Source organism: Rhinolophus sinicus, chromosome 12 (assembly GCF_057876585.1).
Source record: "Rhinolophus sinicus isolate RSI-liver-muscle chromosome 12, RSI-T2T, whole genome shotgun sequence".
NCBI lineage: Eukaryota > Metazoa > Chordata > Mammalia > Chiroptera > Rhinolophidae > Rhinolophus > Rhinolophus sinicus.
The window spans coordinates 10,582,908-10,604,284 of record NC_142512.1 but is presented as its reverse complement, the minus strand read 5'-3'; the positions used below and the strand labels follow the sequence as shown (position 1 = coordinate 10,604,284).

At 41.1% G+C, this 21,377-nt stretch overlaps 1 protein-coding gene across 3 annotated transcripts in view; it reads left to right on the top strand.

Moving 5' to 3' along the window:
- DNAH9 (dynein axonemal heavy chain 9) overlaps window positions 1–21,377 on the top strand; it is a 316,438-nt gene that overhangs the window by 254,940 nt on the left and 40,121 nt on the right. For all 3 annotated transcript variants that reach the window (XM_088801911.1, XM_088801910.1, XM_088801912.1), the window contains exons 55-59: window positions 378–582; window positions 2,552–2,716; window positions 8,073–8,213; window positions 13,956–14,126; window positions 15,914–16,036. In XM_088801911.1, the coding sequence (XP_088658037.1) occupies window positions 378–582; window positions 2,552–2,716; window positions 8,073–8,213; window positions 13,956–14,126; window positions 15,914–16,036 (805 nt within the window). The remainder of the gene's footprint in view (window positions 1–377; window positions 583–2,551; window positions 2,717–8,072; window positions 8,214–13,955; window positions 14,127–15,913; window positions 16,037–21,377) is intronic.

Sequence of the window (21,377 nt, the reverse complement as noted above, 5' to 3'; positions counted from 1 at the left end):
CTCCATCAAACATGAAAAAAAATAAGTGCTATTGCCAGCCTATGAGACAACTTTGTACAAACTAAAAGGTGCCCCTTCCTGTAAACACTTTACTGCCACCTGCTGGAAATGTTTCATAATGTGTGACTGGCTCTCTGGACACTTGTGCATGCAAGATCAGACATGGTGGCCATGGGAAAAAGTCAGTCACCCTCAGCCCCTGTTCCCCACATTAGGACAAGCAAGGATCCTAGGGTGTACTCTGGACATGCTTAGAAGGAATCCATCTGAATATGGTAATAATGTTTACTATACTCTTGCAAAAAAACATCTAGTTTCTGGACCTGACTGATGCTCATGGGAAGGCACCCAACTTCACATGAGCCTTTATGTTCCAGGTTCATTAAAATCGGAGACAAAGAGTGTGAATACAATCCCACGTTCCGGCTCATCCTTCACACCAAGCTGGCCAATCCTCACTACCAGCCCGAGCTGCAGGCCCAGGCCACCCTGATCAACTTCAGCGTGACCAGGGACGGCCTGGAGGACCAGCTGCTGGCCGCCGTGGTCAGCATGGAGAGGCCAGACCTAGAGCAGCTGAAGGTGCGTCTGTGTCCACCTGGAAAGGGAGGAAAAAGATGCTCTGTCACTAGACCGGGCAGTGCTCCCCACTCAGGAGGGGACAGGCCCTTCTCCTGGAGCTGAGCGGCGGGCGCTCTGCGAGACCTTGTGGGGGCGCCAACACCATCCAGCCGCCTGGAACACCAAGTTGAGAAACAGGATAGAGAGGCAGAAAAGAGATGAAAGAACAGCCACACTGATGGCCAAGAGCAGGGCCTGGCACAGGGCTATGAGCTTGCTTGGGCCAGCCCATGAGGGCTTCTTGTCACACATATTCACATGCCTATGTCAGAACTAAGTGGGCTTCAGTTTTGCAAGGGTGTTCAAACCAGCTTCAACCACCTTAGGATGGTGTCCTAGTCAGCTCAGGGTGCTGGAACAAAACACCATAGACTTGGTGGCTTCAACAACACAAACTTATTTTCTCACACTTCTGGAAGCTGGGAGTCCAAGCTAGGGGGCCAGCGTGTTTGGTTTCTGGTGAGACCTTCCTTCCTGCTGGTAGATGGCCACTGTATCCCCATGTACTCAGACCTCCTGTGTGTGCAGAGGAGAGAGCAAGCTGTCTGGTATCCCCGTGTGTAAGCACACTGATCCCATCGGACTGGGCCCCACCCCAGGGACCTCATTTAACCTCAATCACCTCCCTAAAGGCCAGTCTCTGATACAGTCACATGGGGGGAGGGGTTAGGGCTTCAGCATATGAATTGAAGGGCGAGGGGAGGGGCACAATTCAGTCCATAGCAAGTAGTATCCCCTTTTTACTCTCTTTAGAGCTGATTAGATTATAACATACAAGTCCAAAATTACAGTTCACATGAAACTAACTTCAGGACTCCCTGGGCCTCTGCTTCCTGCAAGCATTCCTTTATTAGGTACCTGTGGAGCACCAGCTCTGTAACAGGCAAGGTCGCAGGTGCTGGAGATTCAGCAGGTAATAAGGAAAACCATGGCCTTGCCCTCATCGGCTTACAGTCTAGTGGAGGAACAGAGAAAATAATAATGTAAACAAACAAACAAGAAATGTCATTTCAGGTGGTGATAAGAATTTTGAAGAAAAGAAAGCAGGATGATAGTAGAGAGCCAGGGGCTAATTTAAACTGGGGACCTCGGCAAAAGATTCAGTGAGGAGGTGGCATTTGAGCTGATTCCTAAATAATGTGAAAGCCTCTGGCCCAGAGTGTTCCCAGCAGAGAACAGCGAATCCTGGTCATACGGCCGGATTGAGGAAGGTGTTTGTAAACCAGGATGGCCCTGGCGTCAGCCTGCAAGGAAGACTGTCCTTTTCATGGACCCAAAAGCAATAATCCCAGGCCATACAAAGGCAAAGAAACTACAGCTGCCTGAAGTTAAGCCCCCCATCCCATAAAGAGAGTGCTCAGTGCTTTAGGATATGGAATCCAACCATCAGAAAGGTCTTTGTGGACACCAGCCCCCCACGCCAGCCTTAAGGAGAGCCCCGGCAATGAGCTTGTCTAAACAGTGGAATTTTCTGATGATTTCTGCCCCCAAAAAAATAAAAATGAATTCATAGGAGAGCTGTTCATCTGAGGGCAGTAAAACGGTGAGAGAGAGGACCCTCTGGAGAACTAAAACTTGACCCTACCCTCTAACTATCCACAAAAATAGGTTCCATTTTGTACACAGACTGGGCATCATCATTGTGGGAAGCGGTGCCCAGCACTTCTAGAAGTAGGGACTGGGGTTAACCCAGTTAACCCAGCAGAGGGTAACCTTGCCTGAGGTCACATAACTAGGAAAGGGTGTGGTTGGGATTCAACTCATCCGCTTCTCTTATTTGCTTAGGGTCTCAAGCACTCTATTTGGCCTCCAGTTTCCTATCTGGGAGGGAGGGGACTCTCGCCCCATCAGCATTTATTTTTTCCAACCTATTCCAACAGTAAGATGCTCTGGACTTCTATACGTGACTCCCCTTTCTTGATATTTGCAGTCAGATCTCACGAAGCAGCAGAATGGGTTCAAAATCACCCTCAAAACCCTGGAAGACACCCTGCTGTCTCGCCTCTCCTCAGCATCCGGGAACTTCCTGGGAGAGACGGCCTTGGTGGAGAACCTTGAGATCACCAAGCAGACTGCTGCAGAAGTGGAGGAAAAGGTAAAACTGCTCTGGCAGCCTAGGCTGGGGGGCAGAGGCCCTCCTCCCTGCCTGAGTCTGACTTTTAGGAAAAAAATAAGTCAGAGTAACAGATGGCTTCTTCATCTCCCCAAGTTTCTTCTAGAAAAACAAAGCTGAGCAGGACTCCTGACATGACTACCTCACCTCCTGCATCATGGAGTTCCCACCTTCTGGCAAATGCTTTGCTTTTGACAACTCGTTTGATGAGCACTTAAGTCTGTGCAGGGCCTCTCGTTCTATGCAGGGAATGGCAGCTCAAACTTAATTCCTCAGTGAGTTTGTGGAGTTGCCCTGGAGCTAAGGGATCACACTGCTCTATGAGTTGGCTGGTTCAGGCATGACCGCACCCTGAGAAAACCCCAGCCTGCGAAAATCTCACAGGTCTGATTTTAATGAGAGAGCTCCAGTGATTTCCCAGGAAATTCAGCTCTCAAAAACGGTATCATCCTGCGAAACAATTTAGTAGATAGCTTGCTTTCTTTATTTCACAACATTTGGAAGTCTTTTCCCTTGTGGGGACTATAACTCATGACTTGCTGGGGACAAACCCATCCCCGTTTCCCAAAAGGCTGCTGAACCTACACAGGCCCTTCCTCATTGTCAGCCCTGCTCTTGGATAGAAGAGGTAATTAAGATACTGGTTCTGAGCAGGATAAGTGTGCCCATAGCAGCGTCCAGGAACACTACACCATCGAGGGAATACACTTATTGTCAGATTATTGGGATTTTTCCAAATATGTAAAAGACTCTGTTCCAGGTAGGGACGAGGTAGGAAAAAATGAAAAGTAATGATGGGCAGGGCAAATAAACCAGCTCATACCCACTCTGAGATAACAGACCACTGAGGTCGGGGTGAGAGACTGAAAGGAAGAAGGTCCAGCCTTGCGTTGTCTCTGTGGCTGTTGTGTGACCAGCAGGTTTACTGCTGTTTCTCTGCGGTCTCCATATCTCTAGAGAGGAGTATGCAAAGTTTGTAAAATAATTATAGAAGTTCCACTGCCTAGGGCAGAAGAGATGGCGGAACAGAACCCAATTCACATAGGAGGGGTAGGTCAGAGATGGAATTGACCGTGTTGATTTTTCTTCCTCCCTCCTCAACCCTTCTTTCTTTAGCCCTCTCTTTAAAGTCAGTGAACATTTATTGAGTGCCTGCTGTGTGCCAAGTGTTTCAAAATGCCTTTTTGTCTCTTGTTGCTTCTTTTCCTTTTGTCTTCTTTCTCATTGATTCATCCAATGAATACTCACTTGGAGGCTGCTGTATTCCAAATTCCATGACAAAAGTTGGGGGTATAACAATGACCTTGCCAGAATCCCAGGCTTCCAGGACTTGGTCCCCTGGAGGAGACAGACAAGTAACCAGACAACTGCAAAGCTGTGATGAGGGCAGTGGTAGAGGAAGCACAGGAAGCCGTGAACAGACAGAGGAAAGGCACTCAATCATGTTGGCTGAGAGGGAGAGGGCTGTTTCCCTTCAGTGTAACTGGAACATCGAGAGATTGTAGAGGGGATGGAAGTAGTCACTGGAGATGAGGCATGGAAGGTAGGCTGTGTTTCCATTGCAAAGGGCTTTGTAGACCATGCTAAGAAGTTTGGGCTTTAGAAGAGAGTTGGGGATCATACAAGAGTTGTTGAGGTTTATTTTTTCTTTTTAGAGAAGAGAGTGACATTATTAGATCTGTGCTTTAGAAAGATCACTCCAGCTATAACCTGGTGGGGAGCCTGGGAACGCAGGAAGCAGAGAAAGTAGTAGGATGTGCAGTAATCCAGACTAGAGGATGGTGTCCTGAATTAAGGCTGGCAGTAGTGGTACGAAGAAGTGGGACAATTCAAGAGCTATGTGCAAATTCCAGGAGGTGGAATTGAAAAACTTGTTAATTGAATGCATATGGTTATATGTGGCTAAAGGGAATGTCTCAGGCTCCAGGAATAAGCATCTAGCAAGGTACTGGTGCCAACAGGGAACATCCCATGGGTTTTTGGATATAAGGTTTTGGGCTGGTGATAAGAATGCTCAGTCATCAACAAGTAGTTGATCATTGAAACTTTAGGAGTCGATGAAGTCATCTGGGAGATACGTGTGCAATGATAAGATGGGGAGTAGAGCATTGAGGGATACTAAGACACTTTAAGAGAAGTAAAGAAGATATGAAGAATGGAATAGAGCAGAGAGGTGAGAGGAAAAGCAGGTAAATAAGGTATTATGAAAAATCATTTCAAGAGAAGGGATGTCAATGGTGTTGAATGATGCTGAGAACTCAGGTAAGACATGGCTGAGATGGGTCCACTGAATTTTGCAAAAGGGAGTTATTAATGAACTTGAGTAGAATGGTTTCAGGGAAGTAGTAGAAGTGGAAGCTTGTATTAGAACACCATATTAGATTGAGACTAAATGGGAGTCGAGAAAGGGGACGTGAATATAGACAACTCTTTAAAGAAACCAAACTATGAAATGGTAAAAAGAAAAAGAATTGTAACTTAAGGAGTACGTGGGATCCTTGGAGGCTTTATCCCCTAAGATGGGAGGGAATGAGCATGTTAAGGTCTTAGCTGGGGATGGGAGGATGCATGGGTTATAAAGGAAAAGGAGCAGTTGTGAAGAGTTGAGTTTATAGGAATGAGAAGGAATGATTAATACAGTGGGGTACATCAGAAAGTCAGGAAAAATATAATTCCAGTCACCAATGAAGAGCTTATCTTTATTTTTTTTTATTTAAGTATACTTGGTATACAAAATTATGTTGGTTACATTAGTTTCAGATGTACAATATAGTGATTTGACATTTTTATACCTTACATTCTGATCACTCCCACTAATTCTATTAATCATCCATTACCGGGCAAGAGCCTATCTTTAGAAAGATGGAGAGTTAGTTTCAATGTGATAGGAGATAAAGGTCCAAAAGGAGTGTAGAAATGGTTCATGGGTCCCTGTGGACAACTGGAGTTGGGGGACAGAAATTTAAAGGAATGGAAATTAAGGAAATCCTTTTCTTATGGCCCCTATGTAATCTGTGAAAGCATGAGTCAAGTTCATCTGCTGAGAGAGAGGGAATGATGGTGAGACAGAGGGCTTGGGGAGAAGAGTGAAGATTTATAATAGTTGTTGCAGGAAATGGAAATGAAAGTTGACTTGTGTGAAAGAGACACACAAATTAATGAACAGCATTAAGGACCCAGGTGAGTTTGAAGAATATGGATCTGAGATAACACCAGTCTGAGCAATTATGTGATTTCTGTTCATTTCTGCTCCCTTCTGAGAATCTTTGTCTTTTAACTACTGAATGTAACCAACTTACATTTATTAACATTACTGATATAGTTAAATATCTTTCTACTATCTTAATTTTTATTAAATTTCTTTCTACTGTCTTAATTTGTGTTTTCTATTAACCATGACTTTTGTTTATGTCTACTCACATAAAACTTTTTCTCCTTTCTTGATTTTTCTTTATCCTCCTCTTTTATCCTTGGCTGATTTTAAAGTTATTCACTCTTATTTTATTGATTAACCTCAATTGTTTCATTTATATACAAAAAATATATTTCATTTTATATGTGACTTAACAATAGATATTGAACAATATATCTGGCCTCTTCCAAAACAATGTAAGGATTTTAGAACACTTTGATCATTTGCTCCCATCTTCTGTTACTGTTCTTTAATATTTTAGTTCAACCTTGCTTTTACCAACTATTTCCAAACTGGTTGTGATTTTTCAGAGTCTTCGTTATTTAGATTAGCTATATATTTAAGAAATTCTTGTATTTCGTTTCTTCATGTTAGTTCAGTTTTCTTCTAATTGAAGTAAATAATTATTTCTTCAAGGGCCTGTGGGGAGTAAACTTTCTTTGACCTCAACTGCTTCTTCAAAGAAAGAGCTCTGGTCTTTCATCACTTTTGGAAAAGTCTGAATTATTGTAGCTTCAAACACTACCCCTCCCTCATGTTCTCTATTCTCCGCTTATTTCTGTTAGACATATTTTGAATCTTCTCATTCTATCTGCCAAGACTGCCAAGTCTCATCATCTCTTTTATATATTTTCCATCTTTATTTCTCTCTGAGCTGCTATTGTAACAATTTCTTCAGATCTGTCTTGTAGTGTGTTTATTTTCTTTTCAACTCTAGTCCATTTTTCAACTGAGTCCATTTGTACTGAGTTTTTCATTTATATAAATGTATCTTTCTAAGTTCTAGTTAGTCTCTTTTCAGATAATGCCTGTTCTTTTTTACAATGCCCTGATTTTATTTTTACCTCTTACTTTACCTTTTTTAAAACCTTTTTACCTATTTTTTTGCCTTTTACTTCATTTTACCTCTACTACTTTTCAACGTAAGTAGTTACTTGTGAGTTTTAGATTGTTAACTCAGCTTCAGCTCTTAGGATGCTAATCCTAGGAATTTTTTGTGTGGGGAAGAGTTATCTAATTGACCCCTTTGGTAACACTTCCTCCTGAAGTTTTGTTTATTATAAGCTCATCTTCAATAGGGATCATTGTTTTTTTCCTGTGAGACCCTTACAAATTATCAGTAGTTTCACTCTATTCTGGAGCAGAAGGCAGATCATATTAAGGTTTGTGTTTAGCGGTATGTTCTTAAAGAAGCCCCCTTTCTGATGCATAAGTCTCTTTTCCTATTTTTACATCTGATCAGCAATTTACTAAAAATAGAATATTACGTTGAAAGAGATTTTCTTTGTGAGTTAGCCTGTTAACTTTTTCATAAAAATTAAGGAAATAGAAAAATAGATTATGCGTCTTTTTTTCAATTATAGTTGACATTCACTGTTATTTTGTATTAGTTTCACGTGTACAGCATAGTGATTAGACATTTATATAATTTAAGAAGTGGTCCCCCTGATAAGTTTAGTACCCACCTGGCACCATACATAGTTATTACCATATTATTGACTATATTTCCTTATATTTTAATGTAAAGAACAAAATCAACAAACAAATAAAACAGATTATACTCCTCTTACTGAATACACACTTTCTGGAATTCTGGTTTATTTTCAAGTAATATGTATGTTTGTATTTCTATGAAATGTTTCTTGTTAGAAATGGAGCTAAGAGGCTTGGATGGCCCACATTTGCCAACTGGAAGAGCTGACACTCTAACCCTTGTGAAAGTCTAGGAGTGTATCAAATCCTTTGTCACTCAAGCTCTATGAAGGAATACCACAAGAGCTTTTAACCTTCCAGCCACTGTCCCCATCCCAATATACCCCACTCCACACATAGACATGTATGTCCTTATACAGAGAAGCCAAGCTATTTTCAGTAAGCCCTGGTTGGTTTGAACAATGGACCACTGTTTGTTTATTTTTCTAACAGGTCCAGGAGGCCAAGTTGACTGAAGTGAAAATCAACGAGGCCCGAGAGCACTACCGACCCGCAGCTGCCCGAGCCTCTCTGCTCTACTTCATCATGAATGACCTCAGCAAGATCCATCCGATGTACCAGTTTTCTCTCAAGGTGACCTTCACCTGGAGTTTTCTACATAATCATGATAAAGCAGTATAATCTACTGCTCTAAGCGACTCTCCATGAGAGCTTATCCATGTGCTTTTATTAGGTAAGGCAGATCTTTAAAATCAAATCCAGGAGAACAGCTGCAGTGCCTTCAGGCCTATATTACCTCCCTCATGTCTTTAATTGGGTCTTTCATGACTCGTTGGTTATTGGGCTGGAACAGGAGATGCGACACCAAGTCTCAGCCTCACTCCTTCAGTAAGCATATATGATGTGGCAGGTACTATGCTTACTGAACGTGTGAAAGTGAATACCAGGAAATAGCAGAAGTAATCCCTGCCCCCAAAGAGCTTAAAGTAAATAGGGACAATCAAATGCGTGTGTCACTTGTATCGGTTAAAACCAAAGCAGGCGATAATAATGGATCAACTTTAAATTCCTTTGCTCATTACTTTCATGTCCCAAAGCTACTGTTTTATGGTTGTTGAAATATTTCTAAAACCAAAGATGTTAGCAAATTATAAGTGCTGACTAAACTTATCTTACTCATGAAAAAGAAAGATCTATAAATTTTAAATGTATCTTTGTCCCCTAGAGCATTCACCAAAAGATCATAATTGAAGAGGCATTAGGGGACAGTGAAGCATTTCTGAATAATTTATTTGGTTTGACCCAACAGACAGAAAACACACACACACACACACACACACACACTCAGAGCACACACACTCAGAGCACACACCTCATTCTGTGAAGCTCAACTGCCATATGGAGGCCAAGGTGTTGGGATGAACTTGATCAGCTAAGAAATCAGAGGGCGTCTACTATCTGGGCTCATTTAACTAGAAGTGGCATTTCACCATTTCCCAATACATTTCCTTCACCTCAGAGTCTTTGCAGATAAACTGAACTGTGTTTATAATATTTTATGTTTTTAAAAGAAATCCAATACTTGGCCTTATATTCAAGTCAAAGCAGCATATGAAAGAATTATAAAATATTTTTAAATCCTGTAAAAGCTAGCCAAATAAGCCTACTAACTACAGGGTCACCTCCTTAGTTTTAAGAGTAGTTGTAATCTACCTCAGTGAGTCTTCCTGGGGAAAAAAATCAGGTGAGGCCGATGAAAATATGTGTTCAAAGATATGTTGTAAGTTGTTTTTCAGCAACAGGACCCTGGTATAGGCCTGTTTTGTCATTCGAAGCTCTATTTATAAGAGGTGGGCATTTTGGGTCCCCGTAGTGTTATTAAGAATTGCCAAAAACTAAGGGAAACCAAAGAAAAAATAAACAAATGGGGCTACATCAAACTAAAAAGTTTCGCACAGCAAAAGAAACCACCAACAAAATGAAAAGAGAGCCCATTGAATGGGAGAAGATGTTCGCCAGTGATACATCTGATAAAGGGTTAATATCCACAATTTATAAAAGACTCATACAACTCAACACCAAAAAAACCCCAAACAATCCAATTAACGAATGAGCAGAGGACGTGAATACACATTTCTCCAAAAGGGACACAGACATGGCCAGTAGACATGAAAAGATGCTCAATGTCACTAATCATCAAAAAAATGCAAATTAAAACCACAATGAGATTTCATCACACACCTGTCAGAAGGGCAATCATCAATAAATCAACAAACAAACAACAAGTGTTGGCAAGGATGTGGAGAAAAGGGAACCCTCATGCACTGGTGGTGGGATTACAAATTGGTGCAGCCACTATGGAAAACAGTACGGAGGTTCCTCAGAAAATTAAAAATAGAACTACCTTATGACCCAGCAATTCCACTTCTGGGTATTTATCCAAAGAAATTCAAAACACTAATTCGAAAAGATACATGCACACCTATGTTCACTGAAGCACTATTTACAATAGCCAAGATATGGAAACAACCCAAGTGACCTTCAGTAGATGAGTGGATAAAGAAGAGGTGATACATTTATACAATGGAGTACTACTCTGCCATCAAAAAGAATGAAATCTTACCATTTGTGACAACATGGATGGGCCTAGAGAGTATTATGCTGAGTGAAATAAGTCAGAGAAAGACAAATACCATATGATCTCACTTATATGTGGAATCTAAAGAACAAAATAACCGAACAAACAAAACAGAAACAGACTCAGAGATACAGAGAACAAACTGATGGTTGCCAGAGAGAAGGGGGTTGAGGAACTGCGGGGGTTGGGGGGATGAAGGGATTAAGAAGTACAAATTGGTAGTTAACAAAACAGTCATGGGATGTAAAGTACAGCATAGAGAATATAGTCAATAATGTTGCAACAATTATGTATAGTGCCAGGTGGGTCCTAGAGTAATTGGAGGAATTACTGCATAAATTATATAAATGTCTAATCACTATGCTGTACACCTGAAACGAATATAAAATAATACTGAACGTCAACTGTAACTGAAAATAAAAAATAATTTAAAAAAGGAATTGACCAGCTTGATCATTGAAAGTAGGTTTAAATGCTTAAAGATACAGAGCTGAAATACGTGTCTTCAAACATAGCAGAACAGCAGTAACTTAGAAGCTTTCTGTGATTTGAAGAAGAACTAGCCACTGGAGTGTTCATGGTCTTGGATTTCATCTACGGTTGGATTTTACAGTTCTTGTTCCTGGCAGAGAAAGGAGAGGCATTCTCAGAGTATGGAAACTAGCAATCGGCCTCGGTGGCAACAACCTCACATCCCAGCTTTCCAAAGTGTTTTGAGAAGGAGTATATTAAAATATGTGGATTTGCTTATATACATGCAAAAGACTCTTCAAAAGCCAGATTTCGTATGAACTTAGAAGTTCATAACATGGTTAAGATGAAACTTAAGTGGTCATAAAGTAATTTTTCTTCAGCACTCATCCAAAGGCTAGGAGAAGATGAATGTGACACCTTTGCAGGGTGCCATGGTGTCCTGAGTGAGCAGACGCCTCACTGGGGGTTCTTGCAGACTGTTTTGTGCATTTTGGAGGGACAACACAGCTAGAGGAATATTTCTCAAAGAGATTGGAAAGGGAAGAATCAGGCAGCAGCAAATAAAACACAGAGCGTTGGAGGCCCTAGGGCCTGTTGACTTGTTTTCCTTGATCCTCAGAGGGCTTTTCAAATACTTTCATTGGTTCCAAAGATTTTAAAATAGGGAGATTTCACACAAATCCCACGTTCTGACTTCTCATGAAAGTCTGGAAGATTTGGCAGCACTGAGCTCCCATTCCACGTAGCGTAAATTCGCTGGAGCTAAGGGACGGCTGCTTCCTAAGTGAGCGTGTACCTCCCCTTCCAGGTTCCCACAGCCCCTATCTCTACCCTATTGGGTCTTACACATCTGGTCCCTGAAGGCATTTGAGTTTGAGACGCTTGGTCTACAGCAGCCCTCATTCTTCGCCTAAGCTTTTGAGGGCATTAGCAGGACTCATTCATTTAACAAATCTCTTCAGTGCCTATTGTATGTGAAGAGCTGGGTTGGAAATTGGGAAAGACAAGAACTTAGTAAGGCCTGGACCCCACCTCAGTGTGCTCACAATCTGATATAAATGAAAAGATAAACATATATATATATATATATATGTATATGTATATGTATATGTATATGTATATGTATATGTATATGTATATATATGTGATACAAAGGTAATGAATGGATAAGGGACCTCAAAGAGCAACAAGGGTAGTTAGAACCAAAGTAAGATCTTTTTTTTTTTTTTTTTTTTAATTAAATTTATTGCGGTGACAATTGTTAGTAAAATTACATAGATTTCAGGTGTACAATTCTGTATTACATCATCTATAAATCCCATTGTATGTTCATCACCCAGAGTCAGTTCTTCCATCACCATATATTCGATCCCCCTTACCCTCACCTCCCCCCCCACCCCCCTTACCCTCTGGCAACCACTAAACTATTGTCCGTGTCTATGAGTTTCTGTTTCTCATTTGTTTGTCTTGTTCTTTTGTTGTTTTTGGTTTATATACCACATATCAGTGAAATCACATGGTTCTCTGCTTTTTCTGTCTGACTTGTTTCGCTCAGCATTACTCTCTCAAGATCCATCCATGTTGTCACAAATGTTCCTATATCATCTTTTCTCACTGCCGAATAGTATTCCATTGTGTATATGTACCACAACTTCTTTATCCATTCATCTATCGAAGGACATTTTGGTTGTTTCCATGTCTTGGCCACCCAAAGTAAGATCTTGTGGGAAGGAGAGAGCTTCTGGAGGAAGCCATAGCCGTCGAGATCAGGCCCAGCACCTGAGCTGTTCAGACACCAAAAGTAAGAGGAAGAGGAGACTTGTTTTTAGGATAGAAAGGAAAAGAGAGCCAAAATTAGTCTATTGTAAAGAAAATGCTAAATGTACCTAGGTTTTAAAAATTCCTTTAGATCTTTTCCTGAATTGTGAATCACATTGTTTAAACTTAGTAACTGGAGATTCTTTACTGTCGTTTTGATAAAGATAGTTTTAGAGAATGGCCATAGTAACCACCAACTCGGGAGAACTATGCACTCCATCTCTATGGACCTGTTCTGCAAGTAGAAGTTTCCCAAATTGCTCTGTGTGGTGCTGGGAAACTGTGGGCTTCCAACAGCTATAATCTGATCTAAATCCTACTAAGGGAAGGTGAACATCATAATGGTTGGGGGTGAAGATAGTTAGAGGATTTTGCTAGGATCATCAAAACTGAATGAAAATCTACAAGCTGCATTAACAAAAAACACCATGGAGCTGTGAAACAGAGAGAGGAATTCACGTGTTTTTTTTGTTTGTTTGTTTGTTTTTCTTGTTTTTTCCTTGTTTTGCAAACAAGGAAATACTGAGGCACAAATTTTACATGGTTTCCACTGAGTTTCAAATGCCTGGTATTAGAAAGCCCTAAGATTTTTTTTTCCCTTTTCTTGAAGCCACAAGACAAAAATAGAGAAAAGACTGGAAATCTACATAGCCAAATATATCTTGACTTTTATAATGATTTATTCTATTCATATCACATTCAAAATGCACCATTCCTAAACGTACTTTTATTAACAGTCTATAGCTAAGTTTAAAGAAATGGAAAATTGATTCATATGATTTTTATTTCATATTATGCCTATAATGTATAGTTCAGAAGATGTAACTAAATCAGGTTATGCTCCCACCATTGCAGGAAGGGTCCTCACCTGGAAAAAGGACACGTAAGAGGACTCATCGAATGACTGCTGAGTTAACAGAAAGAAAAACAAAGAACACATGAGATTTTGATCATTACCAAAGGAAAAATCACTGATTAAAAATATTCTGAGTGCCTATTACGTACAAGGGTCTCTTTAAGACAACAGAGTTGTACAAGACACTGGTTCTACCATCCAGAATTTTATAATCTAGTGGGTCCATTCATTAATCCCAGCTGGTTATTGTTGGCTGTGTTTACTTTTTATTTGGGTAGTTATACAACAGGACAATAGGATTTCATTTAATTGTTTTGGACACCGGACATTTATTTTTCGCTGGTCAAAACCATAGGCTCTTCTCTGCATGCCTCACAGCTTTACCCACTTTGTGACAACGTGATAATTCATATGAGCAAACTAAGAAAAGAGCTTAGCAATCCAAGACAAGAGTTTTCTTGTTGCCACTGTCCGTTCTTCACAGGATATGTTGGGCAAACGTTTCTGTGGCTGACAAATTATAACATCCTTCACATGTAAGTCTACTAGTTATATACAGTTATGGAAATGTCCTACCTCGTGCCCGCAGGCCTTCAGTGTCATCTTCCAGAAGGCTGTGGAGAAGGCGCCTCCCGCTGAGAGCCTCCAGGAGCGAGTGACCCACCTAACCGACAGCATCACCCTCTCTGTGTACCAGTACACCACCCGCGGGCTCTTCGAGTGTGACAAGCTCACCTACCTTGCCCAGCTCACCTTTCAGGTAAAAGGGTATTGAAGTAGTTTCCAGAAAACAAGTCATTTTCTAGGGCGCAATCAGCAAATGTAAAAAAATAAAAAAATAAAAACCTTTCTTCTTTTAAGATCATTTCCCACAGCTTGTGAAGACCGCTGAGCTCTAAGCAGAGGTATCGGACAAGAAGATCATTTGGGTACACGCATGCTGCCCCACCATTGACCCACTATTGCAGACGTTCTTAATTAATCATTGTACTTTTCACTGATGATCTTAGATGATCAAAGATCCTCCTCAACAAGCTCTCCAGCAGCCACTACCTGCCAATCCAAAATGGCACTGAAGACGAAACTGGTTGGCCCTAACAATAACTAGATACTTTTTGAGATGCAGTAAGAACTTTGTTAGGGTATCACACATTATTTATTTACCTCTAGGATTATAAGTTTAATGTCTTAACTGTCCCCTGGAATAAGATTTTGCAAATGTCTTTCAATAGCCATAGCAGTCTTGGCCTTTTAAAAAAGCCCTTTAGAACTCGGATTCTCAAGGGTTTGGGAGCATCAGGAACTTCCAGTGTTAATAAGAAACCCTTATCTTCTATTTCTTCTCAACATCAAAAAACAAAAACAGAAAAAAAAAACCGTGAAAACTTATTTCCTTGCACTTATCTCTAATCATGTAGCATTTGGAATTTTTTTCTGTACATAAATTAGGAGCACAGACAAGATTATCTTGAAGGCCTCTTTGAGTTCTAAAAGTCAGATATTCTATGATCACTTCTGCGCTGACTCTGTAGATTCCAAAGACTGAATCCTTGGGGAGCAAGTATTAATGTGGCTTAGCCCTCTCACCCTTTGTGTTCCCCGTCCCACCAGAGATGACAGCTTGGCCATCTCAAAAAACTCGAGTCCCAGCCCAGTATAGACTAATTTCCACCTTACCACACATTTCCCCCAAACCCCAAGGAGCTTCCACCCCTAGCTTTCACTCTTCTCTCATATTTTAACTTCATTTAACAAGGGCTTTACCAACTCATCTGCTATTTCTACCCTGTTATCACCTTAGATACTTTTTCTCAAATTGACCACATTTTTATTTCTTACTGAACATTTCCATCTGTAACTTCTCAGCAGAGCACACCATTTGAAGGGAGGAGAACAGTTTCCCAAGCACCTCCCAGCATCAATCTTTAGCTCAAACAAGCCAAATGCCTCACCATCCCACACCTCACTAATTCCCTCCAAGCCTCTGCACTTTCTACTGCCCTCTCCCTGGAAAGCCTTCCCTTCCTGTCTAAATATTCTTGTCTTTTAGCTTCTCCAAGACCCAGTTCAAAACTACGTACAGAAGGTTTAGTCAGATGAATCCCCCCACCCCTCCTTGCTGGCCATTCCCCTATCCCTGAAGCCCTTTAGCATCATTGATTCATATATGCACTTCTGTTTTGCATATGTTCATATGTTACTTTGACACTCTCCTCAAATCATGTCATTTGTATGTGTCATCTTCTCAATTAGATTGCAGGAATGTATTCCGTGGCATTTATGATTGATACATAAAACACTCGCTTATCAAGATTATATAGTCATTCGTTGTGTGCATTTAAATCACGCTGATATTTGGGGTGAGAACACATGCACACAGAAGTGCTTTGCACAGAAATACACTTCCTTCCACGCCTCCTTTCAACTATCAAAAGTGACGAGCAAGCGCTAGTGTTAGACGTGCACTGAGTGATGACCCTGAAGACCTCCAGGACCCTGGGACTACAGCCAGCTAACGAAATTCAGTGTCATTCTTCCACATTGCAGATTCTCCTCATGAACCAGGAAGTCAGTGCGGCAGAGTTGGATTTCCTGCTTCGATCCCCAGTGCAGACAGGCGTCACCAGTCCAGTGGAATTCCTCTCCCATCAGGCCTGGGGTGGCATCAAGGTCAGTATCAGCCCCTAGAAAAAAGTCAAGTTCTCATCTCCTGGAGTTTGTCTCTGACACTGGTCCCCAGGAAGTCAGTAGGGCTCTTTTTGGGGGTTCATCCTGGAGCTATTTTAACATAGCTCATCCCTTTACCTGTACCCCCACAGCAGAGCTCACCCTTCCCAGCCTACTGAGATGTCACATATGTCACATATGTAACAGTAAGATCCTGTGAGCTTCTCTGACTCAGCTGAGCTGCTCTTCACCTGTCAGTGCTTAGGGCTGGAATGTAGGCTCCTCTGTGAGGCCCTCAGGCTGGTATAGAGATGCTGTGATAGCACTTCCACGAAACAGACAGATGCCAGGCTCTGATCAGGCATCTTGACATGAATTTTAACTCAGCCTCAAAGCATGGGATGCATTCCAGCCCGAGATTACCAGTGGTTAATAACAGCTTACGTTTATTGAGCACCTTAGAAATGCATTACCTTCTCCTCTTCACCTGGGCAATAGGTATTATTTGTTCCTATTTAGCATATGCAGAAAGTGAGGTCCCGCAACTTATAAGTAGCCAATTCAGGACTCAAACTCCAGCCTGTCTGATTGCAAAGCCCAGTTTAGTTTGGTTGGGATTCTGTGAACATTGAACAGATTACAAACTGTAAGTAGGTTCCTTTCAATACAGACCATGCCCTTCAAGTTTGAGTGTGTGGCCTCTGACATGTTTTTTATTCCTCTGAGACTTTCTTTCCTTATCTGCAAAATGGTCTTCATAATACCTACGTCACAGGGTTATGTCAGACATACAAACATACAGTAAAGAGAAGCTGAATATGGTGATGATTATGGTTGTGGCTATTATATTTGTTTCCTAAAGCTACCATAACAAAGTACCACAAGCTGAGTGGCATAAAACAACAGAAATTTATTACCTCACAGTTCTGGAGGCTAGATATCTGAAATCAAGGTTTTGGCAGGCCAGGATCCCTCCAAAAGGCCCCAAGGGGAGGATCCTTCCTTGTCTCTTCCAGTTCTGGTAGCCTCAGGAGTTCCTTGGTTTCCTGCAGCATCACTCCAACCTCCATGTCCATGGTCGTTGTATGGCCATCTTCCCTCTGTGTGTCTTTGTGTCTCTTCTCTTCTTATAAGAGCATCAGTCATATGAGATTATGGACCATCCTACTGACCTCATCCTAACTTGATTATGCCTGCAAAGACCCTACTTTATTTTATTATTTTAATAATTTTAAAATTTTTTTTTCTAGTTTTTTTTGTTTTGTTTTTTTAATTTTTAAATTACAGTTGACATACAATATTATATTAGTTTCAGGTGTAAAACATAGTGATTAGACATTTATATAACTTACGAAGTGATCATCCCGGTAAGTTTAGTACCCATCTGACACCATACAGAGTTATTACAGTATTATTGACTATATGCCTTATGCTATACCCTACATCCCCATGACTGTTTTGTAACTATCAATTTTTGCTTCTCAATCCCTTCCCCATTTTTACCTACCCCCACAACCACCCTCCCAGCTGCCAACCATCAAAATGCTCTCTGTATCTATGATCTTGTTTCTGTTTTGTTTATTTTGTTCTTTAGATTCTACATGTTAGTAGAATCATATGCTATTTGCCTTTCTCACTTACTCCACTCAGCACAACACCCTCTAGGTCTATCAGTGTTGTTGTAGATGGCACAATTTCATTCTTTTTTATGACTGAGTAATGTTGCATTGTATATATCTGCCACCTCTTCTTTATCCATTCATCCACTGATGGACACTCAGGCTGCCTCCATATCTTGGCCATTGTAAATAATGCTGCAATGAACATATGGATGCATATGTCCATTCAAAGCACTGTTTTGGGTTTCTTCAGATAACTATCCAGAAGTGGGATTACTGGGTCCTTCTTTGTCTCTTGTCATAGCCTTTGTTTCAAAGTATATTTTGTCTGGTATAAGTATTGCTACCCCAGCTTTTTTTTCTTTGTTTGTTTCCATTTTCATGAAACATCTTTTTCATCCCTTTACTTTCCATCTGTATGTGTATTTCGATCTGAAGGGAGTCTTTTATAGGCAGCATATGTAAGGATCTTGTTTTCTTATCCATTCAGCTTGCCTATCTTTTGATTGGAGCATTTAATACATTTACATTGAAAGTTTATTTCTAATATACTGTTTGTTTGTTTGTTTGTTTGTTTGTTCTAAGGAGGGCGCAGCTCACAGTGGCCCATGCAGGCATTGAACCGGCAACCTTGGTGTTATCAGCGCCACGTTTTAACCAACTGAGCTAACTGGCCACCCCTTTACGTATCTATGAAAGTAATTTTTGATAGATATGTAGCTATTGCCATTTTATTATTCATGTTTTGGGTTTTTCTTTATTCTTGTTCTTCTTCTTAAAGAAGTCCCTCTAACATTTCTTGTAATACTAGTTTGATGTTTATGAACTTCTTTGGCTTTTCCTTGTCTAGGAAGCTCTTTATCAGTCCTTTGATTCTAAATGATAGCCTTGCTGGGTAATCTTGGTTGTAGGTCCTTGCTTTTCATCACTTGGAATATTTTGTGCTAATCCCTTCTGGCCTGCAAAGTTTCTGTTCATAAATCAGCTGACAATCTTATGGGAGCTCTCTTGCAGATAACTAACTGCTTTTCTCTTGCAGCTTTTAAGATTCTCTCTTTGTCTTTAAGCTTTGGCACTTTAATTATGGTGTGTGTTAGTGTAGGCTTCTTTAAGTTTATCTTGTTTGGGACACTCTCTGCTTCCTGGGCTTGACTGTCTATTTTCTTGACCAGGTTAAGGAAGTTTTTTTTTCATCATTCTTCAACAGGTTTTCAATTCCTTGGCTCTCTCTTCTCCTTCCAGTACCCCAATGATGGGAATATTCATACACTTAATGTTGTCCCAGAGGCCCCTTAAACTATCCTATTTTTTAATTCTTTTTTTCTTTTTTGCTGTTCTAATTGAGTATTTTCTACTTCTAAATCACTGGTATGATTCTCTGCCTCATCTAATTTCCTGTTGATTCCCACTCATGTTTCCTTTATTTCAGTTATTGTATTCTTCATTTCTGACTAGTTCTTTTTTGTACTTTCTATCTCTATTTTTATGTTTCCTATTTCTTTGTTGATGTTCTCAATTAGATCATTGAGCATCCTTATAACCAGTGTTTTGAACTCTGTGTCTGATAGATTGCTTGTCTCCATTTTGTTTAATTCTTTTCCTGGAGCTTTGTTTTGATCTTTTATTTGGGACGTATTTCTTTGTCTCCCCATTTTGGCTGCCTCTATATGTTTGTTTCTATGTATTAGGTAGGGCTGCTATGTCTCCTGGTCTTGGTAGAGTGGCCTTATGTAGCAGTGGTGCAGTCTCCCTGGTCACCTGAGCTGGGTGCTCCAAGTGTGTCCCTTGTGTGGGTTATGTGTGCCCTCCTTTGTGGTTGAGCTGTTTGCACGTCAATGGAAGGGATTGACCCTAGGGCTAATTAGATGTAAGGACTGGACGTGACTACAGTAGAGGAGCTGTTGTGCAGGATTTGCTTTAGCAGGGCTCTGGCGCCCACCTAGTCTACTCCTTGAGTGTGTTGTCTGTGGGGGCAGCTGGATGGTGCTCCAGCTGGTCTGAAGCCAAGCATCCAGTGTGCCAGCCCTGGGGCCTTCTGAGAGGGGCCCTGCAGCAGGCCAAGTTCTGTCACAGCCTGTGCCCTCTCCGGGGCCCCATGGCATGAGCCACAGCGCAACCCACAGGTAGCAGCCATCTGTGCTGGGCTTAGAAGTGCCTCTATAGGCCACGCAGTGAACTGAGGCAGACTTCTACTAGTTCCAGTCTTGGTGCTGCTCAGGAAGAGGTACAGGGCATGCCGAGGCCAGATGCTGCTTGTTTGGGTTTTGTGAACGTTTGAGAGATTTTAGGAAAGTCCACAGCATAAGCCAAGACAGGTTGTTTGCATGGAAAAGCCACTGGAAGTGCTTGGGTGTGCCCGAAATTTGGGTGGGGTGAGGTCTCAGGGAATCACCAGGGTGGAAAAAACAGTGTTAGTCAGGTTCTTGGAGACTCACTGGGAGTGGGGAGGGCTGAGCAAAGAAATAATGATTTATTTAAGAAAAGAAAAGAAAAGAAAAGAAAGAAAAGAAAAGAAAAGAAAAGAAAAGAAAAGAAAAGAAAAGAAAAGAAAAGAAAAAATGGTTTCTTTAAAAAAAAAAAAAGAAAAGAAAAGAAAAGAAATAATGGTTTCTGCCAGCACTTTTCTGTGGGAGAAAGCTGCCCCTCCAGCTCACCCTAATCCAGACAATTCAGTTCCTCCCCATATGTCTCTGGCACTTTCGAGCTGCTGTCCCTACGCTGGAGATAAGAGTGAATGAGTCCATTAGCATATAAGTCCATGTGTGGGCCTTTTAAGAGGATCACCTGGGACTCCAACCACCCTCCATCTCACTCAGACACAATCTTCACTGGTTTTCACAGCCAGATGTTATGGGGATTTCTTTTCCTGGCACTGGAACCCTGGGCCAGAGAACTTGGTGAGGGGTTAGGACTCCTCATTCCTTCAGGGGGACCTCCACAGCCAAGATATCCCTCCCAATTTTTAATGGTCACATGCAGGTGTGGGACCAGCCCATTTTGTGTCGCTGTTCCTCCTATCAGTCTCGAGGTGACTTCTCTGTATATCCTTAATTGTAGGGCTCCAGTTCAGCTGGACTTCAGGTGATTCTCAGTGATGGTTGTTCTATAGTTTAGTTGTAATTTTGATGTGCTTGTGAGAGGGTGCAAGCACATATACCTACTCTACCATCTTGACCAGAAATTTTAAAATAACGTCACATTCACAAATCTTGGAGGTTAGTTTTTCAACATATCTTTTTGAGGGACACAGTTCACCCCATCACAGTTATGATGATTAATTGCCCATCTCTAAAGTGTATACATGCTGTGGTTGATGTGAGTTATGCCTGATAGAATTTTTCTGTAAAAGGAAAATCTTTAAGGAATTATGAGTTACCCAATTGGGCCAAATCCAGTTGCCTTTCTCTCTATTGTCCCAAAAAGCCCTCTGCAGCAGGAATCATAAAGAATCAATCATTCAAGAGCACTCTTTACAACTCAAAAGCTACTGTGCAATTTAGTTCCATTCCTCTTCACAAAATGGACTGTTTGGTTTGCGTTGCTTCACTTTGCTTTTTTGTTTTGTTTTGTGGGCTAAGCTCATCTGGTTGTTCAAAGGCTTTTGCAAATGAATGAAGCTTTATCTCTCTCTTTTTCTGAGTTTTGCGATGTGGAACAACGAAGTCCAGCCCCATTGAACTCAAGCACAGTACAGGATGTGAGCAGGTGAAATACAATGCAATGTG